General features: G+C 37.2%; 1 protein-coding gene across 1 annotated transcript; it reads left to right on the forward strand.

The window, feature by feature from the left end:
• The first annotated feature begins 11,677 nt into the window (after nucleotides 1–11,677).
• On the forward strand, nucleotides 11,678–18,598 carry ttc29 (tetratricopeptide repeat domain 29). The gene is made up of 10 exons (XM_063015654.1): nucleotides 11,678–11,694; nucleotides 11,865–11,941; nucleotides 12,979–13,074; nucleotides 14,237–14,460; nucleotides 14,548–14,733; nucleotides 15,570–15,782; nucleotides 15,971–16,056; nucleotides 16,336–16,427; nucleotides 17,264–17,387; nucleotides 18,073–18,598. The coding sequence occupies exons 2-10, from the start codon at nucleotides 11,871–11,873 to the stop codon at nucleotides 18,289–18,291; spliced, it is 1,311 nt and encodes a 436-aa protein (XP_062871724.1). The 5' UTR covers nucleotides 11,678–11,694; nucleotides 11,865–11,870; the 3' UTR covers nucleotides 18,292–18,598.
• Nucleotides 18,599–19,153: the final 555 nt, after the last annotated feature.

Here is a 19,153-nt window from a genome sequence, read left to right on the forward strand (position 1 = left end):
CTGGAGAAAATACCAGGATGTTGGAGCAGTTAGTGGAGGAAGATTAGGAGCGATCGAGCGATATGGAGAGGAATGATGGTCAGTGGAATAAACAAACAGTTCTGATTTAATTTGTCAGAAGTAAACAGAGGGGCGAAACAGTCAGGGGAATCATGTACTCACTTTTTTGACTTACTAAACCACACATTTAGCAAACACCAATACTTTTAGGTGAATGTGTTGCTGCTGTAATAATAACATAATAATGACTCAATAAAATAAGTAGAGAAGAATAATAAAACACTCAAAATGATTCAGTACATTTTTATATTGCATGGTATTGTAAGTACAACAGGTCAGCAGTATAAAAAATGCTGTCTCTTTATTTTGAGTACCATAAATTAAGGTTAAATTAGGGTTAAATTAAATTAAGGACACAAAGTAAACAGGGGAAGAAAACAAGGAGAGAACACTGAACTGTAGAACACAGACAGTGACTGGAATCTAGTTTTACACCCAGGCCACTAGGACTCGTCAGTGTGTGGCACCCAATCTACTGTCTGTGTCACTGTAACACCCTAAAGGAATCCCCAAATTGTCTATTTAAGTGTGTGAGTGTGTGTGTTGATGGGGGACTAATGAAATTAATGACTGAATCTATTTTCCACTGAAAAAAGTAATTTTAAGCCTTAAAAAAATCATGTTCAGAGTGCAAAGTGTAATGTGGATGATTTAAAGTAATAAAACTTTATTCATGTAGCTATGTTTGGATTTTGGCAGTGGAAATCTGGTGCTGGTTAATTAGCAGGTCATTTATTAACATTATTACAAGAACACTGGAGTATATTGTTTTGTTTAAGGATTTTATAACAGTTTATAACAGTAATTGTATCAGTAGTTATTAGTTAGAAATTGATTTGGGTAAAGCAACAACCCTCCAATCAGAGAGAAAAGCTGCTGTGAAAATAAGCATTTTATTTCATGACAATCTCAAAATTCTGGTGGAATCAATTTTACAACTATCATGTGAAAGAATTAGTTTTAACACTGGAAAATGGCAGCCAATAGTTTCCTCATTATTTTATTACATAATTGAAAAGCATTTCACTGATTAGGTCCGCATCAGCTGATCAGCATAGGGTTTTAACAATTTTGCAACAGCAAAGAGTCTGTTTATAAGAATCATGTCATGTTTAACTATTTCTGCAAAGTTTGGAACTTTTTTCTTTGGAAAAGCTTTTATGAATTTCGGTTCTTTTATTTGTTTATGGTGGGTCAAAAGCCAACAGCTTCAGATTATTAATCAAATAAAGTTGATGTAATTCACTGTCATATGTAATCCAAGAACCACCAAGCAATCCAAGAATCTGCCATGATTTAGAATTGGAAGCTGCATGAAAATGTTTGACACTGGCCACAGTCAAGCAAGCTGTACATCCCTGTGGGCTTAAAAACTGGCACAGAAGAAAGAAAGCTCTACAATCCACACAGTGAGCTTGACTAGTTTGTTGCTGAACACATGGATGAAGAAAAAGCTTGGCAGCTTGTAAACCAATGGTGATGTCAAGTCCTGGTTTTCTGACTGTTCCTTACAGTGTTTCTACAGTGCCTTCCATGAATAATAGGTGGCTGCTTGCTTAGAAGCATAGAAACAACTTCAGGTGACTAAAGTGTCATTAATCCAGTAACTGTAATCTAATGTAAAATGAATGAGATTACAGCAATCCAGTACTTTGTATTGTGCTACCCATCCAAGCACAAAACACATCCACAAACATTCATTAACTCAGCCAGAGAAAAAATATTACACAAAACATAAAAGTTTTTCACTTACCGTGAATAAATGTCCTCAGTGTCTTTGAAGGATCTTATTGTGTTATAAATGTGCCACTTAAGATCCTGGCAGAGCGGGTACGGAGTTTAGATAAGTAACAGTGGTAGATGAGAGCGTGCAAAAGAGAATGGAAGTTGTTGTGACAGCTGGATCCAGAACTTAAACCCCCTTTTAATTCCTCCCAACACCACCACCACCCTTTCCCCCATCTCTCTCTCTCTCTCTCTCTCTCTCTCAGTTCCTGTTTCATATCAAACTTAATGGAGCATCTTTACAACAACCCACCAAAGTAATATAAACCGAATACATTCAGAATTCATAAAAACAGCTTAGGTTAGGGGTAGAAATGAGAGTAGAAATTTAGAGGCATGTTTGATGGGTGTGCATTAAAAAATAATGAATAAATAAATGAATAAATTAACTAAATAATAAATATGTACATTAGCACAGTGAACAGCAGTATTAAGTGAGAGATCCGTTAAATGTTTACAAATAGTTTGTATGTATTAATGCAGACAGTATGTTTAATAATTAATGAATAAAAATGACATGATATGATGTGACATAATGCTCCATAATGCACAGTATAATGCAATTATAGCTCACAGACAGATCATATTGAGAGTTTACATTAATACTAACCACCTAAAAAGCACAGTGGAAAAAACACCATTGTACCTTTTTGTTTTTGAAATGAGGTGATAAATTACAAGTTAATAAATGCTATTAAATGCTAATACAATCTAATACACCACCCTACATTTCTTTACATTACCAAGCACAGGTCCCTCCAGCTGATAAACACTAACTGGAAACTTTGTAAAGCTAATTTCAATAGACATCTAATTTCAAATGAGCACTTCAGTACAACCACATTTAACATGTCGCGTCTAACGATGCAGCTCACAGTAACCACTACACACAATACTGACGTTCCACTGATTTAGAGCATACCACACCACACTGACAAATTTGAAGACTGAGAGACCACCCACAACTCCAGACTAGATTAAAATGATGAAACAATGACACCCAACATAGTGGGTGCTGATGCAGTACTGATATTTTCATATATTTGATCATGCTGGACATTTTCTAAATATTTTTGTAGTCCATTGTGGCATCAAAAAGTTGGATCTTGAAATCGAATTTGCCAGTTTTTTATATTGTTTCCTGTTTGTTTCATGGTAACTGCTTACACTTGCTATATTTTATCATGTTATTTGTGAGCTTCATTAAAAATCTTAGAGCTTTAAACTTTATGTGTGGAGTTTGCATGTTCTCCCTGTGTCTGCTTGGGTTTCCTCCCGGAGCTTCGGTTTCCTCCTACAGTCCAAAAACATGCAGACAGGTTAATTGAAGACACTGAATTGCCCTATAGGTGAATGGGTCTATCTATCTATCTATCTATCTATCTATCTATCTATCTATCTATCTATCTATCTATCTATCTATCTATCTATCTATCTATCTATCTATCTATCTATCTATCTATATACAGTGTATCACAAAAGTGAGTACACCCCTCACATTTCTGCAAATATTTCATTATATCTTTTCATGGGACAACACTATAGACATGAAACTTGGATATAACTTAGAGTAGTCAGTGTACAGCTTGTATAGCAGTGTAGATTTACTGTCTTCTGAAAATAACTCAACACACAGCCATTAATGTCTAAATAGCTGGCAACATAAGTGAGTACACCCCACAGTGAACATGTCTAAATTGTGTCCAAATTGTGCCCAAATGTGTCGTTGTCCCTCCCTGGTGTCATGTGTCAAGGTCCCAGGTGTAAATGGGGAGCAGGGCTGTTAAATTTGGTGTTTTGGGTACAATTCTCTCATACTGGCCACTGGATATTCAACATGGCACCTCATGGCAAAGAACTCTCTGAGGATGTGAGAAATAGAATTGTTGCTCTTCACAAAGATGGCCTGGGCTATAAGAAGATTGCTAACACCCTGAAACTGAGCTACAGCATGGTGGCCAAGGTCATACAGCGGTTTTCCAGGACAGGTTCCACTCGGAACAGGCTTCGCCAGGGTCGACCAAAGAAGTTGAGTCCACGTGTTCGGCGTCATATCCAGAGGTTGGCTTTAAAAAATAGACACATGAGTGCTGCCAGCATTGCTGCAGAGGTTGAAGACGTGGGAGGTCAGCCTGTCAGTGCTCAGACCATACGCCGCACACTGCATCAACTCGGTCTGCATGGTCGTCATCCCAGAAGGAAGCTGACGCACAAGAAAGCCCGCAAACAGTTTGCTGAAAACAAGCAGTCCAAGAACATGGATTACTGGAACGCCCTGTGGTCTGACGAGACCAAGATAAACTTGTTTGGCTCAGATGGTGTCCAGCATGTGTGGCGGCGCCCTGGTGAGAAGTACCAAGACAACTGTATCTTGCCTACAGTCAAGCATGGTGGTGGTAGCATCATGGTCTTGGGCTGCATGAGTGTTGCTGGCACTGGGGAGCTGCAGTTCATTGAGGGAAACATGAATTCCAACATGTACTGTGACATTCTGAAACAGAGCATGATCCCCTCCCTTCGAAAACTGGGCCTCATGGCAGTTTTCCAACAGGATAACGACCCCAAACACAACCTCCAAGATGACAACTGCCTTGCTGAGGAAGCTGAAGGTAAAGGTGATGGACTAAACCCAATTGAGCACCTGTGGCGCATCCTCAAGTGGAAGGTGGAGGAGTTCAAGGTGTCTAACATCCACCAGCTCCATGATGTCATCATGGAGGAGTGGAAGTGGATTCCAGTAGCAACCTGTGCAGCTCTGGTGAATTCCATGCCCAGGAGGGTTAAGGCAGTGCTGGATAATAATGGTGGTCACACAAAATATTGACACTTTGGGCACAATTTGGACATGTTCACTGTGGGGTGTACTCACTTATGTTGCCAGCCATTTAGACATTAATGGCTGTGTGTTGAGTTATTTTCAGAAGACAGTAAATCTACACTGCTATACAAGTTGTACACTGACTACTCTAAGTTATATCCAAGTTTCATGTCTATAGTGTTGTCCCATGAAAAGATATAATGAAATATTTGCAGAAATGTGAGGGGTGTACTCACTTTTGTGATACACTGTATATATGTGTGTCTGTCCTGCGATGGACTGGCGCCCCGTCCAGGGTGTTACTGTGTGCCTTGCGCCCATTGGAAAGCTGAGATAGACTCCAGTACCCCCCCTTCCCGGCGACCCTGATTGGATAAGCGGTTAAGAAAGTGAGTGAGTGAGTATGTCCAGATTTATTGGCATCTCTGGTAAAGATAACTGAAAATGTATAAAACATAACTCTTGTAATAAATAAACTTATTTTTAAGGTTAAACTTCTGACATATCTACAGTGTGATTATTTATTTATGTTTAAGCAAAATAAAAATAAACCCCTGTATCAATTATTTCCAAGGATGCCAATCATTCTGATGCTGACTGTATGTTGTGGTTCAAGGGTTCAAATGATTGCAGACCACACACACACACGAACACAGTACTGCATTCTCCTGACTGGCTTCCTGTAGCTGTCAGCATTCAATTACAAACAGTGATGGTTGCCTAGAAAGCCTAAAGTGGACCAGCATCGATCTACCTTAAAGAACTCATAAACCCCCGTTCTGTAGGATGCAACCTTTAAGCCACAAGTCTCCCTCGTCCTGATCAATTTGTACATTTTCACCAGTGTAAGCTGGCCAATTTGTTATTAGCAGAAAGTCTCTGCTTCAGCCACTTTATTCTTCTCGCCATGAATGTGATGGATAGAAGTGATGGATGGGTGGATGATGGAAGGTTCTTAATTGTTTTGCAAACATCTACAAACCACCAAGGTATTCTGATGAATGAATCATGAACTAGATTCTTTCAGAGCAGATCAAAGGTCATTTTGTGCCGAGAGGCAAACCGCTGGGAGCAATTACTACCACGACCCCACAAACTCTGACCTTCAGGCCACACATGATTGGTACTGCCTCAAGTCCACCATAGGAGGATTTTGTTTTTTACCCAGATGAGTTCATACACATCTCTGATTATCTACAGCAACATGACAGACATGCTCATCAAAATCTATAAAACCTATAAAAAAAATCTATGAAAAAATGTGCATTATTCTTTTCATTTCATTTCCATCAGCCACTTTATCCTGGTCAGGGATGCAGCAGGGGCAGGTCCTGTTCATCAGGAAAACACTGGGCGCAAGGCAGGAACACTCTGAACAGGGTGCCAATTCAACTCAGGTCTTCAGCCACTTAATAAAATAGTGTGAGTAGATGTCTGGCCAGCCAATAGCACAGTGATTCCAAATCTCAGCAGTTATGGGTAAACATAATACACACACTGCACCACCTGATCACCAGTGTACATCATGTTAAATCTAAAAATAAATAAATAAATTTAAAAAGTAATTTTAAGAGCTTTTAGCTTAAATCTTGTGTGTAAGAAATGTGTGCATTGTTTGTTGTTCATTACTTCACAAGGATTAATAGGAAACTCATTTTAAGGTCTATCAGTATGGTATTTAAATCTTCATTAAACTTGACTTACACCAATTTGTAGCTTATATTACAGTAACAGATACATTATAAGACTTTCTGACTTTTTAAGTTAACTGGTTAAATGTTAAATGTGAACATTTGTTTAGGTAGCTTTTACAGAACACATCCGACATCAGAGTTACATTATTGCCTGTAGTCATAGTCTGTGAAGTTTGATATGTTTACCCCATTCATGCATATGTTTGTTGCATAAAAATGCATAAGGGAATTGGCTGCTCATAATTGTTCCTGTGTAAGTAAATGACTGATTGGATGCTTCTGTGGTCCCCTGCACTAAACAGCAACTAAACATTTAACTAAACATCCCAGAGAGGCAGTGGTAGCCTAGTGGATAAAGCTGTGTATTACAAACTGAAAGGTTGTGGGTTTGAATCCTGGGTCTAAGCAAAAAATGTGGAGTAAGATTTACTTAAAAAAAACTTAGGAAAGTTTTTCCATGTAAAAACTGCTAGTAAATTTAACAGACCATATATTTAAGTAAAGATTACTCACAATTCTATCTGGATTTCACTAGAAATTCTTCAGTAAAGGTTACTTTGCACCCTGTTTCAAGTATATTTTAATAGCTGTATCTTAGTAGATTTTACTCAAACAATGCAGCACTATATTAAAACATGGCTTTTAAAATTATAAAATACCAAATATTTTTACATTATGGAATTCATTTTCTGATAAATCGATTATCATCAATGATTACCATATACAAAAGCCATTATAACATTGACAAACAACATTTTTGTCGAACTTTTTTAATTGTTTTGCTCAGTTAATGAAAATAATGCATTCCATCTGCCATCCATCGGGTCTTTCAGAAAAGCAATGGACCCATTGCGACCCTGATCAGGATGAAGTAATTTTAGGTGTAAGAATAAATGCACAATAACGTAACGTTTCTCCTCTTGTTGAATTAACTCATTAAGAATCAACTGATTTTATTTACATTTTATATACTTTTATTTAAATTATTTCCTTTTTTCTTTTTTTAAATGAGGTTCTTTCAATTTGCATTTACTGCTTTATTTAAAGCTGCTCCCCCTTGTTAAAACATTAATTTCCTTTATTAAGTATTTTATATAAAGTTGGCTGCATGAGGAAAACGTATTAAACAAACAGTTTGGACCGAACACTTTCATGAACTGCTTTTATTCTCAGCTTGTTGCTGCTTCCACTTCATTGTAAAAAATCTGCTTCTGATGCTTCTGAGTGAACTCCATTTACACACATCTGCTTCTGATGATGTGGTGATGTGTGTGTGTGTGTGTGTGTGTGTGTGTGTGTGTGTGTGTGTGTGTGTGTGTGTGCTCCAGGCTAGTATTACAAAAAAGCCCAGAGGAGCCTAACTGACAGATGTTAATCCATGCAGCCAGATGTGCGATGCCACTCTATTTTCCACTTGGAAATGGATTTTTTTTTGTTGCACCTGTGGAAACAACGAATTTACACATGATTAAAAAGCAGCTTGTGTTCGAATGGAGCTACACTGCTTTAAAAAACCATTCATCTCTCAACCTGTTCTGCAAATAAGTGATCATCACAGCCTGGGATTGGTGTGAATTTAACTAGAAAAGTAGATTTTCTGAATCAAAAGATTCTGAATCAAAGTTTATTTATGAAAGACAAAAAGAAAGAAAATATATATTTACTAATAAATGTTCATAAACTAGAATGTCAACCATTCATAAGATAAAGATGCGAAAAATCTATTTACTTACTTCATTCTGTCTTAATGCTTAGATAGATAGATTGTTTTGGCCATGTAGTTTACTCTCACAATAAAAAAATGTTTATAGATTTGAGTATTCATGCGCTTTCAATATATTTTGGTCTGGAAGAAAAACTGCTCGTGTGTTTCCCCCTTCAGAACATCAGCACACTTTCCACATGTACACATACACTGCTGTGTAAAATCTACTGCTGCTGAGGTATAGTACCTTTTTTAATGGTTTGTGTTTTTAAACGATTCCTCTGGTCTTTACTCTAAAAAAAATTTTCAACAAAGGTACATTTTATCAAAAGCAGAAAAGATCTGACAACTCAGATTGCTTTAAAAACGTGATTGTGTGAATGTGATATTAAGGTTAGATTATTCTGTATTGTTTAATAAAATAAAAGGAATTACATAGTTTTTATGTGTAAATCAATGCTACTTTCCAACATATGCAAGTCACTCATGTCTTGGGCACTGATTGGCTTTTGCACCTTTTGCTAATAACAGTTTGGAAGGTCCTTGTCATCTATGGCACAAAAAACTTGATGTCCTTTTTCCCAAAAAACGTGGACTCATCTGACCACAGCATCTTTTCACTGTATTCAGTCTACAGGATGTCCCTAAAGGCTGGACATATATGCAAAATGCATATTTTCAATAAATTTCAATATTTTTTTCAACAACATGTTATTTCATTAGAATATTAATCATTAACATCTTTAATGTGTTTTCCACTATTTGTGATGCAATATGTATGTGTATATATTATAGTAAACATATAGTTAGTTATAGTTAGTGATATTGTGTGTCCAAACATTAGGGACACCCTGTATGTGAGATTAGCTCAGTCCCAGACAATTTAGTGCCATGTCTGTACAGACTTGATGCATGGCTTTATAATTGATCATTTACATTTTATTTAGCATTTTTTAATTCAGTACCGGACTGTGTTAAATGACAATGGATTTCCGCATCACTCCCATGTGCATGTGTCTATCTCTTCACAGTGCCATGATGGTTTCTCATGCAATGCCATTGGAGGGCTTGAAGAAAACATGTTTCATGGGTCGCAAGTAAAAACGTACAAATGCCTTGTACACGGTGCAAGCTTATTGTATTTTCCTGTTCTTCAAATGTACATTGAGTTTGAAATGTCAGCAGTTGGAAATGTATTTTCCATATGGTAGTGTGTTTCCTCAGAGGATATTGCACATTTAATAGTGGACTGTTGTGGCTTTCATTACAGTAATATAAAGCTTGTGAAAACATGAAAAACTGCAGTTTCCTTTCAAACAAACTGCTGGGCTCATAAATGCACTTCAGACAAACACTGTAATCTGTAGCCACTGTACGTTAGCTTGGAGCTGCCTGGAAAAAAGACTTGTTTTCATGTTTTATAGAGTGTTGTTATTATACATATACTGTACACCATTTATTTATTTATTTACTTTACACCATATATTTATAGTTAAAGGCTACAGTCTATAAAAACAAATGCATATGAAATGTTAAAAGGGAGTTATACTGTATTACATTTCAGTGATAACAAACCCACAGAATCCACAAAGAAAATGAATTCTGTTAAGTGGTAAACTTCTACCATGTTCTTTCCACATAAAAACACATTGTTGCTTAACAGGAGGGAACAGTGTAACTCTAATAACCAACAGAGCTGCTTCTGAAACTAAAGAGTACTAAGTACTAAAACTAGTTTTGTATTTAACTGTATCAGACTGAATTTGTAATAAGTTTTATTATTATTATTATTATTATTGCGATTATTATTATTTCAGTTGAACGAACAGCGTGCAATGACCCCCTTCTTAGAAGACTAGCTAATGTGACACCAATTGTCACTCAGAATTGAGATGCAATAATTGGCTGTAACTGAAGGTGATGATTATGGATCAGTCCTATTCAAGATATTTCATATCAGTCATATTCAAGGGCTTTTATGGAAGTAGAAAATTACAGACATGTAAAACTCCCCAACTAGGGGGTAGAAATTCGTGTGATCTGATTAGAATTGTAGCTTGAATGCTAAGTGATAAGTGTGATGCTATTTTGACTGTAATAGAAGGTTTGGTAAGCATATTATGGGGAGCTTTTCAGCAGATCTGTCCATTGATAAATGTTGACCCTTTACTATCCCAAGTTGGTAGACAAAATGCCATAGAGAAGACTCTGTGGGAGAGAAAGGAGTTTATAGTGTATGTACAGTACATGTTGTCATGGCAATGTGTTCTCTGTTGCTGTGGTAACACATTGCCTGTTGCTATGCTCACATGCCCATTGACAGTATATACTGGAACTAGTCACCCAATTAGTTTTAGTGGGAAAGAAATTAAGCCAGGTGATTTATCTCAGGGTGGACTTCCTGTTGGGCCTCTAGTGCTACTGCCTTTTTAAATTTCAGTTTGATCACTACAAACTTTCATATAAATCATATAAAGTCTTTTCATATAAGTCATATAAAGAGCCTCGTGGCATGTAGATTGCTAAAATGTACTATACCTTATATATCATTATGTATTTCAGTTACTGTAGTTATTAATTTTATAGTTTTATTTATTTATTAAGACCTAGAATAAACCCTGGACAGAATGCAAAATCAAAAGTGAAATGTTTCTGCACGTAATATATTAAATACAGCAGAATGTGCTGGTGAAGTCAAGAATGATAAAGGGCATGGCGGTTATGGTCAAACTGACAAGGATAAATAAAAACAAATAAATTAGCACCATCACCCAATTACAACTGATTAAAACCTTGGTCTGGCCAGTAGCCACATATGCATGTGAAGCCTGGACACTGAACAGAGAGAAAGAAATACACATTCAGTCAGAACAAGTGCATCAGTGCATGCATTATCTTTTATTCTTTGTTATATTTGATTCTACCTCTTGTACAGTCTTGGAGCAGTCATCTTTACATTACACTGATTTTGTACCAGCTTCTAGTACACAAGACAGAGGGCATTGATGTCAACATGAGAAAGCTGACCCGTCTGTAAAGCCAACCATCGCAAAGCGAAGCTGGCGCAGTGACGTGGCGCATGTAATATACATTATTTGACATTCTCAGCATTTAGCAGACGCTTTTATCCAAAGCGACTTACAGTATACAGTTTTTAAGCAATTGAGGGTTAAGGTGCCTTGCTCAAGGGCCGAACAGTGGCGGTGTTTGAACCAGCAACCTTATGATTACTAATCCAGTTCCTTAACCGCTAGGCTAGAACTGCCCATCAGAAACACCTCGCTGTATCAGGCTGCACGCCAAAGCAAAGACAAGCGGATGTGTCCCAAATACTATTCTTTATACTAAACAGTGTGCTTAACGAACAAGTGTGGTTACTTTTTCGAGCACACTACATAGGACGTTGTGTCTGGATTGAGACGGAGTTGTTGATAAGTTCACTCAGTCGCGTTACGTTGTTTAAGTGAATCACACATATTTGAGTTACATGTTTGCATTTTGCGCAGCTGCTAAAGCGCATGCGCACGTGTTGCTACAGTGACTTCAATTGTTGACAATGCGTCCTCAAGTTAATCTCATAAACCAAATGACGCAAACACAATCTGCTGAATAAGATACACCAGCCAGACAAAGTAATATTTTTAAAATTATAGAATAAATCATCGTTTAGTTTCACGTTTAGATTGATCTAAACTTTGTGAGCAAGTTAGAGAACTTTAATCCTAAACAGGTTTCAGATAGAGATGCTCTGTACATGATTTAAGGTTCTGTTCATTAAATCACCTGCTGGCTTGTTAATCAGATCAGAATGACTTCAGGAATGATGCAAAAAACTCGCTTTTTACCAGATATTAACAGGAAAAATAATGTCAGATCCAGGTAAGCAACATGTTATAAAACTGAACAGTAATTACAAGCTCCTCTGCTGTAGCTTCTTTAACCAACATGAGTGTTTCTAGGGTCTATTTGTATTTAATGTTTAATGTCCATCTGTATTTAATGTTTAATGTCAAATTGTATTTAATGTTTAATGCATTATGTATACTTGGTTAAGTAACCTTTTATTCAATGGCCTATTCTTGTATCAGAATTTATTACCTTTATAGCTGGATGTGGGTTGGGAGACAGGTTGAAACATCAGGTATTATTATTTTTATTATATATTTTAATCAACCACAATAATGTATAGGACTTACTTTGTATATTCAGGATATGCAATATCACTGAGTTCACTTTTTAAACAACAACAACAACAAGGAAAACAATGTGTAAAAAAATAAGTGTTCGGATTTATAAACACCTCATTGTCAATGCTGGGAAAAAAACTTTAGTACCAAAAATGTAAAGCCAGATCAGAAAGTGTCCACTGATAAAAGAAAAGAGAACAATCAACACACATTGTTCGTGAAAAAAAGGAAACAGTTCTAATATGTAACTGTAAACCTTCAAGTGCTTACAAGGTAAGTGTTCCTAATAAAGTGACCAGTAGGTTTAAACCTACTTAAAAATGAAAAAGTAAGTGTTAGTGCCACAGAGCTTCAAGTACCCAAATTCAATCTAGTTATACTGTTGTAGTATGCTTTTGTAGAATTTGTCATGTTCTTGTCTCCAGAAACACCCCAGTAGGTGAATTGTCTACTCTAGTGGACCCTACTTCATGTGTAAATCAATGTGATGGACTTGCAAACTGTTTATGGTCTGTTTTTGTGCTCAGTGTTCCTGGACACTTTGTGACATTGTCCAGGTAAAATGATTCAGGAAGAATGAATGAGCTAACATGAAATATCTAACAATAACAATATACTGTACAGTGACCAAGACAAAAATATCTGAAAAGGGCCAAATATCTTTGTGTGTAAAGGGCTTTCACTGTCAGTTCATTAACCTGTAATTTATTAATTAAGTTTTTTATTAAGTCACCAGTGGAAGAAAGAAATGAAAGAGCCCAACCAGGGATCTGCTGTGAGAGAGAAGAAACAAAGCAGCACTGTGACTGAGAATGATATTGCACAGTAAGTGATTAGTTGGGACAGTGGACATTTAATGTAAGTCCTACTGTCTTAGAACTACTTCAAACAAGTAATAGTCCATTAAGTGATGTAATGTTATTTGTTAAATGCATGGATTTAGCAAGATTTAGACCAGTGGTTCCCAAATGGTGTGTATGTAGTAAGGTAGTGGTATCTCAGTCTTTAAGGTACTGAACTAGTACCTGGTTCGGATTGCTAGTTTAAGCTCCACGTCTACCAGGTTGCCACTGCTGGGCTTATGGGTAAGGCCCTTCATCCTCAGGTGCTTGGATTGTAGAAATGTAGAAATGTTTAGTCGTTTTAAATACAACTTGCACCACATAAATGGATATCTCACACAGTAATGCATTATGTCATGGCTAAAGTGAACAAATACCATAAATGAATAGCTATTTTAATAGATCAGACACATCTCAGGAATTCATATTAGCCTATACCACCCAAGCAACGAGATTTCAATTTTAACACAGACAGCACTGCTAGAATCAGGAAAGATCGAAAACAGCTATTTAGGTTTGAGAATTATTTGTAGGTTTAATGAAATGTGGTACACTACTGGTCTTAAAAATTGGCAGACATTAACGTTCATTATGCTACAGTGTGGGTAGATCTTGCCAGCAGGTGGCACTATTGGGCAACATTTAGCTTAAAGTGGGTCGCACTATGGAGCTGCTGACAAAAAAAGGTTCTGAGGACCTGGTCTCGATTCCTGTCTCTGGTCTCTTTCTGAGAAGAGTGTCTAATATGGCCATGGTTGTGGAATAGGATGTCCAACATGTGATGTATCTTTATGGTATCTGGTTTGTGTTTACAGTGGAAAGAAAACATATATTTTTATATACTTAAAAATTACGTAGGTGTGTTAGATATGGCACAAAACTCATCAGTTGGCTTCCCTAGTGCCCAGTGTCGAAAGGTCATGGTTTGTTTAATCATGCCTTGATATAAAATGAACATGCCACACCTCCTTTACCATGACTGAAAGGCACACCATTACACAGGTCACAGTTATTTGACTGGAACTGACAGGCACACACGTCTTATCTTTTTCAATGGGACTAACACAAACAGTTCACACATCACTTGATAGATTCCTACAGTAAGTACAACTTATTGTGTATGGCCGTTCTGTATTTTTCTCCAGGTTCCGGAACGGTCTGCACCAAAATCTTTGTGTGTCCATGTTGCAAGAGGGCTTTCATCGCTCCTTTGAAGAACTGTTCTCATTGCTAAAGCACTGGAGCACAAATCGGTTAGCAGCAGGTCCAGACAGTTCGCTCTGGCTCCAACCTTCACTGGAGGAGCAACCTCACAAATTGGAGATGTTAAAAAAGCACTTAACCAGAGCTGAAGCTACACAACGAGCTGGTAATGTAACATCTAATGATACCACACATCATAGTAATGTGAGGTAATAAAATTATGTTTGTTTATTTACTTTTTACATATGTTTAGATCAGTATGAGGAGGTGAATGAGAATTATTTAGCGCTGGCAAAATTTTTCTCTGAGCCAGAAGACAGGTGGCTCCGACTTCATTTCTACAAGCTAAGTCTTGTGGCTGCCTGCAAAGTCAAGCTGGACTCTGGCAGGAAGGAGGCAGAAGCCAATGCATATCTAGGCCAGGTGTACCAAGAGCAAGGTAACTTAAACATGCCAAACGTATTAAAATTAGTCTTTTTATAAAATATTTTTTTCCCGGGAATGTTAAAAAGTCCTGACTCAAAAGGTACTAATTTGAAGAGTTGGGACCAGGAGCAAGCGATCAAACTGAACAAGAACAAAGAAGTAAAAATTTTCTCCAAATCTCTCTAGATTATTTAGTTTTCTCCCATTTCCAAAAATAGCATACAGAAGGTAAACTGGCTACTCTTAATTGCCCCGAGTAAGAGTAAGTAAGTAAATGTGTTTTTTACACGCTACTGAACACCCCTCTGTGTACATTTCCACCTCACACCCAGTGTAAATGGATGGTGCAGGACCCACCTCAACACCAAATACTCCAAAATTTAATAGATTAAAAGAAGAGTCTACTAACATTCTACTATTATTAAATTACAGAAGGTGTTTAGTTTAGTGATAGTGTTCTTGGGAGGTAAAAGGAAACCAAAGTATTCAGAAGAAACCCACATGGGCATAGTAAGCAAAACTGAGGTTCAAACCCTGTTCCTGTGCATCACCCATTTCACCAGTGACTTCACTATGCAACCCGTGACTTCACTATGCCACCCAGTAAAATGGCAAATTAAGTAAAACTCTTGACTGTGACTTAGTCCTGAATTTTGGTTTAGGCAGAGGACAATGTGACAGTGCGTTCCTGAAAGCGACTCTGAAATAAACCTGGAAATGCCGGTTAGGTGTGCTGATGATGAATTTTAGTAAATTAGGTCTTTTATTATGGCTTTCCTTTAATGTGTCACCTATCTGTTCATATTCATTATGTTTGTGCATGTTTGTGTGTTCTGATGTGCGTAACAGGTGATTTGGAACTAGCTCGGGAGCATTTAGAAGTCTTTCACCACATGGCGGTGGGGCGACCATGGCAAGACAAGAGTGGACAAACACACCAATCAAAAGCCTGTAAGAAGCTGTGTAGGGTTTACATGCTGCTAGCACAGGGACACCTGCAGAGTAAAGAATACAGACCTGCCATTGATATGCTAAACAAAGCCTATGAGCTGGCTAAAGAAGGTAAATACAAGCATATTGGCCTGTGTTTTAGAAATATCATAAATTGTATGAGTTCCATTCACACCTATTGCCAGTTGTATGTATTGGTACACGCCTCACACATTTATGTATTAAGTCAAAGCAAAGTCAAACATTTTTTTATTTCATCTCTTCTCGGTCCTTATCGAGTTTTTTTATTGATTTTCTAGGTGGTGATAAAAAGATGGAGGCAGAAGCAGCATATACAGTTGGGCTGGCCTATCAAAGTACAGGCGATCGAAGAACTGCCAGACAGGTCAGATTTCTAAAACAAACAACACAAAACAGTCTCATTATTATACAGTGCACATCATACAACCCGGTCACTTCTAATGGTTTTATTCTGATAGTAGTCTGCAGTTTGATTTTGGACAGTGTTATCTCTCCAAATCCCTGAAAATATGTCTATTTTACCAGCTCTGCACGTCCTCCACGATTGCTTGGCTGATCATTCAGTGATGGATATCATGGAATATGGTGAAATGTATTGGGCTGGCACATAATCAAACTAATTGCTTCTGTTTGTCTCTGTTAGTTCCTCAACATATCAGTGGAGATTTACACAACACTGGAAGACCCAGGCAGCCTTGGAAAAACCTACCAGGCTATAGCTGAATCTCTGGGAAGGTGAGCATTTAAAACCCCATTATCATACATATGGAATCAAACTACAGCTTTAAAATGTTTTTATATATATTATTGTATACATAATAACAGATTGCATCCTAGGTAACATCGAAATAAAAATGGCAAAGGTTTAGCGTTAAAAAAGAACCTGTCCTAAGGACTGTCCACTCACTACACTGCCAAGTCAGGCAAAGTAAAAGTCACTGGTCTAATGGAATAGAAGTCAGTAACTGCAACTCAAGCCAGTGCTGGATCAACTGTATCTTGGGTGTTACATGAAAACCGCCTTTATGGAAGAGTTGCGAGAAAGCATAGCTTGGAAGATTTCCCAACAAAAATAACCAAGACTTCTTTTTTTAAAGGCTACAATAGATGTCAGTGCTGCCTTGACCAAGTCTTAAATTGGGGGATAAATGAATATGAAAGCTTTTACTTTTAAAGTAAAGCCACACATCTCTCTTTTGTACTGAGAAATTGTTTGATTTTAAATAAGAAAAGACTAATCAAAATAATTGTGATCATAATGTAAATAATAGGTTAAGGAAGTGATTATGAAGTGAAGTTTATTCGGGTTTTTCTGCATTGCACCCAGTGGACCCGCCGCAACTCTGACCTAAGGATAAAATAAAGGATAAAATAAAAAAAAATAATGAATGAATTTACAAAGTATTTGTTTAAAGGTTTTTATGGTCAGTTTCATAGGCAGTGGTAGCTTAGTGGTTAACACCCTAGACTTAACACATAAATATAAATGTGTACACTCATTTCAAATATTATAGCTGTGTGTGTGTGTGTGTGTGTGTGTGTGTGTGTGTGTGTGTGTGTGTGTGTTGTAGTGAGGGTAAAGTGAATGAAAGTATCCAGTATCTGCAAAAGTATGCTGAGATATCACAGAAAAGCGATCATCATCAGAATCTACAGGACGCTTGCATGAGTCTTGGATTTATACACATCTCCAACGTAAGAAATTGAATGTTTTACTGTAAATTATTATTATTATTATTATTATTATTATTATTATTATCATCATCATCGAAAACAAAGACTTATTCAGTAAATATGAACAATATGAAGTATGTAGTTAGAATAAAGATATATGTTATAAATCAAAGCTGTTAAAGAAAATAATAATAATATATCTATATTCTGTCTGAATATAGCTACTTGGCCAGTGCGATTAAATTTTCCATTACCATGTCCTGGTACATTGCTCTATTCATGTTTTCTTTAATGACATGTAATTTCACAAAAGCAGCCCCATATCATGATGCTCCCACCTCTATACTTTGATGTTTTGGTGTTCTTGGTATGAACAACCAACTCTTTCTCCAAATATGACAAGTTCAGTTTTTGCTAAGTTTTTGCTCTGACCAGAGTTTTTTAATGGTCTAATGTACTGGTGTGCAATGTTTCATATCTGTAAAAAGCAGCCTTAGAGTCATTTCCTAGCGTACAGTATATTATTATGAAAATGTTTGATTTAATACTGTCACTGCAAACCTAACCGCACATCATTATCATTTCTTGCAAGAATACCACTTTGCACCATTTGTGCCAATGGTCATAAAAGTACCAAAAACATTTAACAACACAGTCTCAAGACAATATGGCCCCAAATTCTAAAATTGGATTTTTTTGTGTGCAGGGTCAGTACGACAGTGCCCATAAGTGTTTCGACCAGGCCTATGACATGGCAGGCAGCCTAGACTCAGTGGCCCAGTTACAGAAGGCTCAGGTATATGTGGGAATTGCCCGTGCTCATGCCATGCTCTCAGCGTATACTACCCACATTAAGATGGACAAACCAGAAAACATTCATACACTTATTCACTGGAAGGGGACACAAAAGTTTAATATGTCATAACATGAGGGTGGAGGACCCAGACTTTGATGTTGGGCATACAACAACTAGTCTTACCAGCTTCTGTTTCTTTGATGCCGTGCTGTTGCTGGTTTCAAGACTGGTGCCAAATGTGCCAAACTGTTCCACATTCTCATCTGGTTTTCGGCTAGCAAAGAAGAAACCTGTACTGAAACTGAAATTTATTTAGTCACCCTGGCATCTAGATGAGCAACTCACCTCAATGTTTTTTTTTTGTTCCTTTTTTGTTTTTTTGATGCAGCAGCATTGTTAACGATTTATATGCACAATAAAATTGCTTATGCTTAAATGCATCCCTGAATCTTTTTTTTTATGTAATTGTTGTCTATTATAATAGTTGCCAAACTAATTATCCCAAACATTTGCATATAAGTTCTGTCAGTTTTACTATGAGTATTTGAACCAGACACCTCTGAAATAAATTGAAATGTTGATTACAAGACATGCATTTAACATTGGTGCATAACCTCAGAAATAGTATTTTCCACTAGAAGAGTGGAAGCTGTTATAGCCACATGGGGAAGGGTGGATCCAAATAAATGCATATGGTTTGGCATGGGATGTACAAAAAGATCATAGTCAGGTGTCCATATTTTTTGGTGGCTCAGTGGGTAGCACTGTCGCCTTACAGCAAGAAGCTCCTGGATTCGATCCCCAGGTGGGATGGTCCGGGTCCTTTCTGTGTGGGGTTCTGTGTGCATGTTCTCCTCGTGTCTGTGTGGGTTTCCTCCGGGAGCTCCGGTTTCCCCCCACAGTCCAAAGACGTGCAAGTGAGGTGAATTGGAGATACAAAATTGTCCATGACTGTGTTTGACATTAAACTTGTAAACTGATAAATCAGAGT

Source organism: Trichomycterus rosablanca, chromosome 19, assembly GCF_030014385.1.
Source record: "Trichomycterus rosablanca isolate fTriRos1 chromosome 19, fTriRos1.hap1, whole genome shotgun sequence".
Lineage (NCBI taxonomy): Eukaryota > Metazoa > Chordata > Actinopteri > Siluriformes > Trichomycteridae > Trichomycterus > Trichomycterus rosablanca.

Coding starts and splice junctions, on each gene's coding strand:
- ttc29 (XM_063015654.1), top strand. CDS start 11,871: ATGACTTCAGGAATGATGCAAAAAACTCGCTTTTTACCAGATATTAAC. Junction 11,942..12,978: donor AAAAATAATGTCAGATCCAG/GTAAGCAACATG, acceptor TTTTTTATTAAG/TCACCAGTGGAAGAAAGAAA. Junction 17,388..18,072: donor GATTTATACACATCTCCAAC/GTAAGAAATTGA, acceptor TTTTGTGTGCAG/GGTCAGTACGACAGTGCCCA.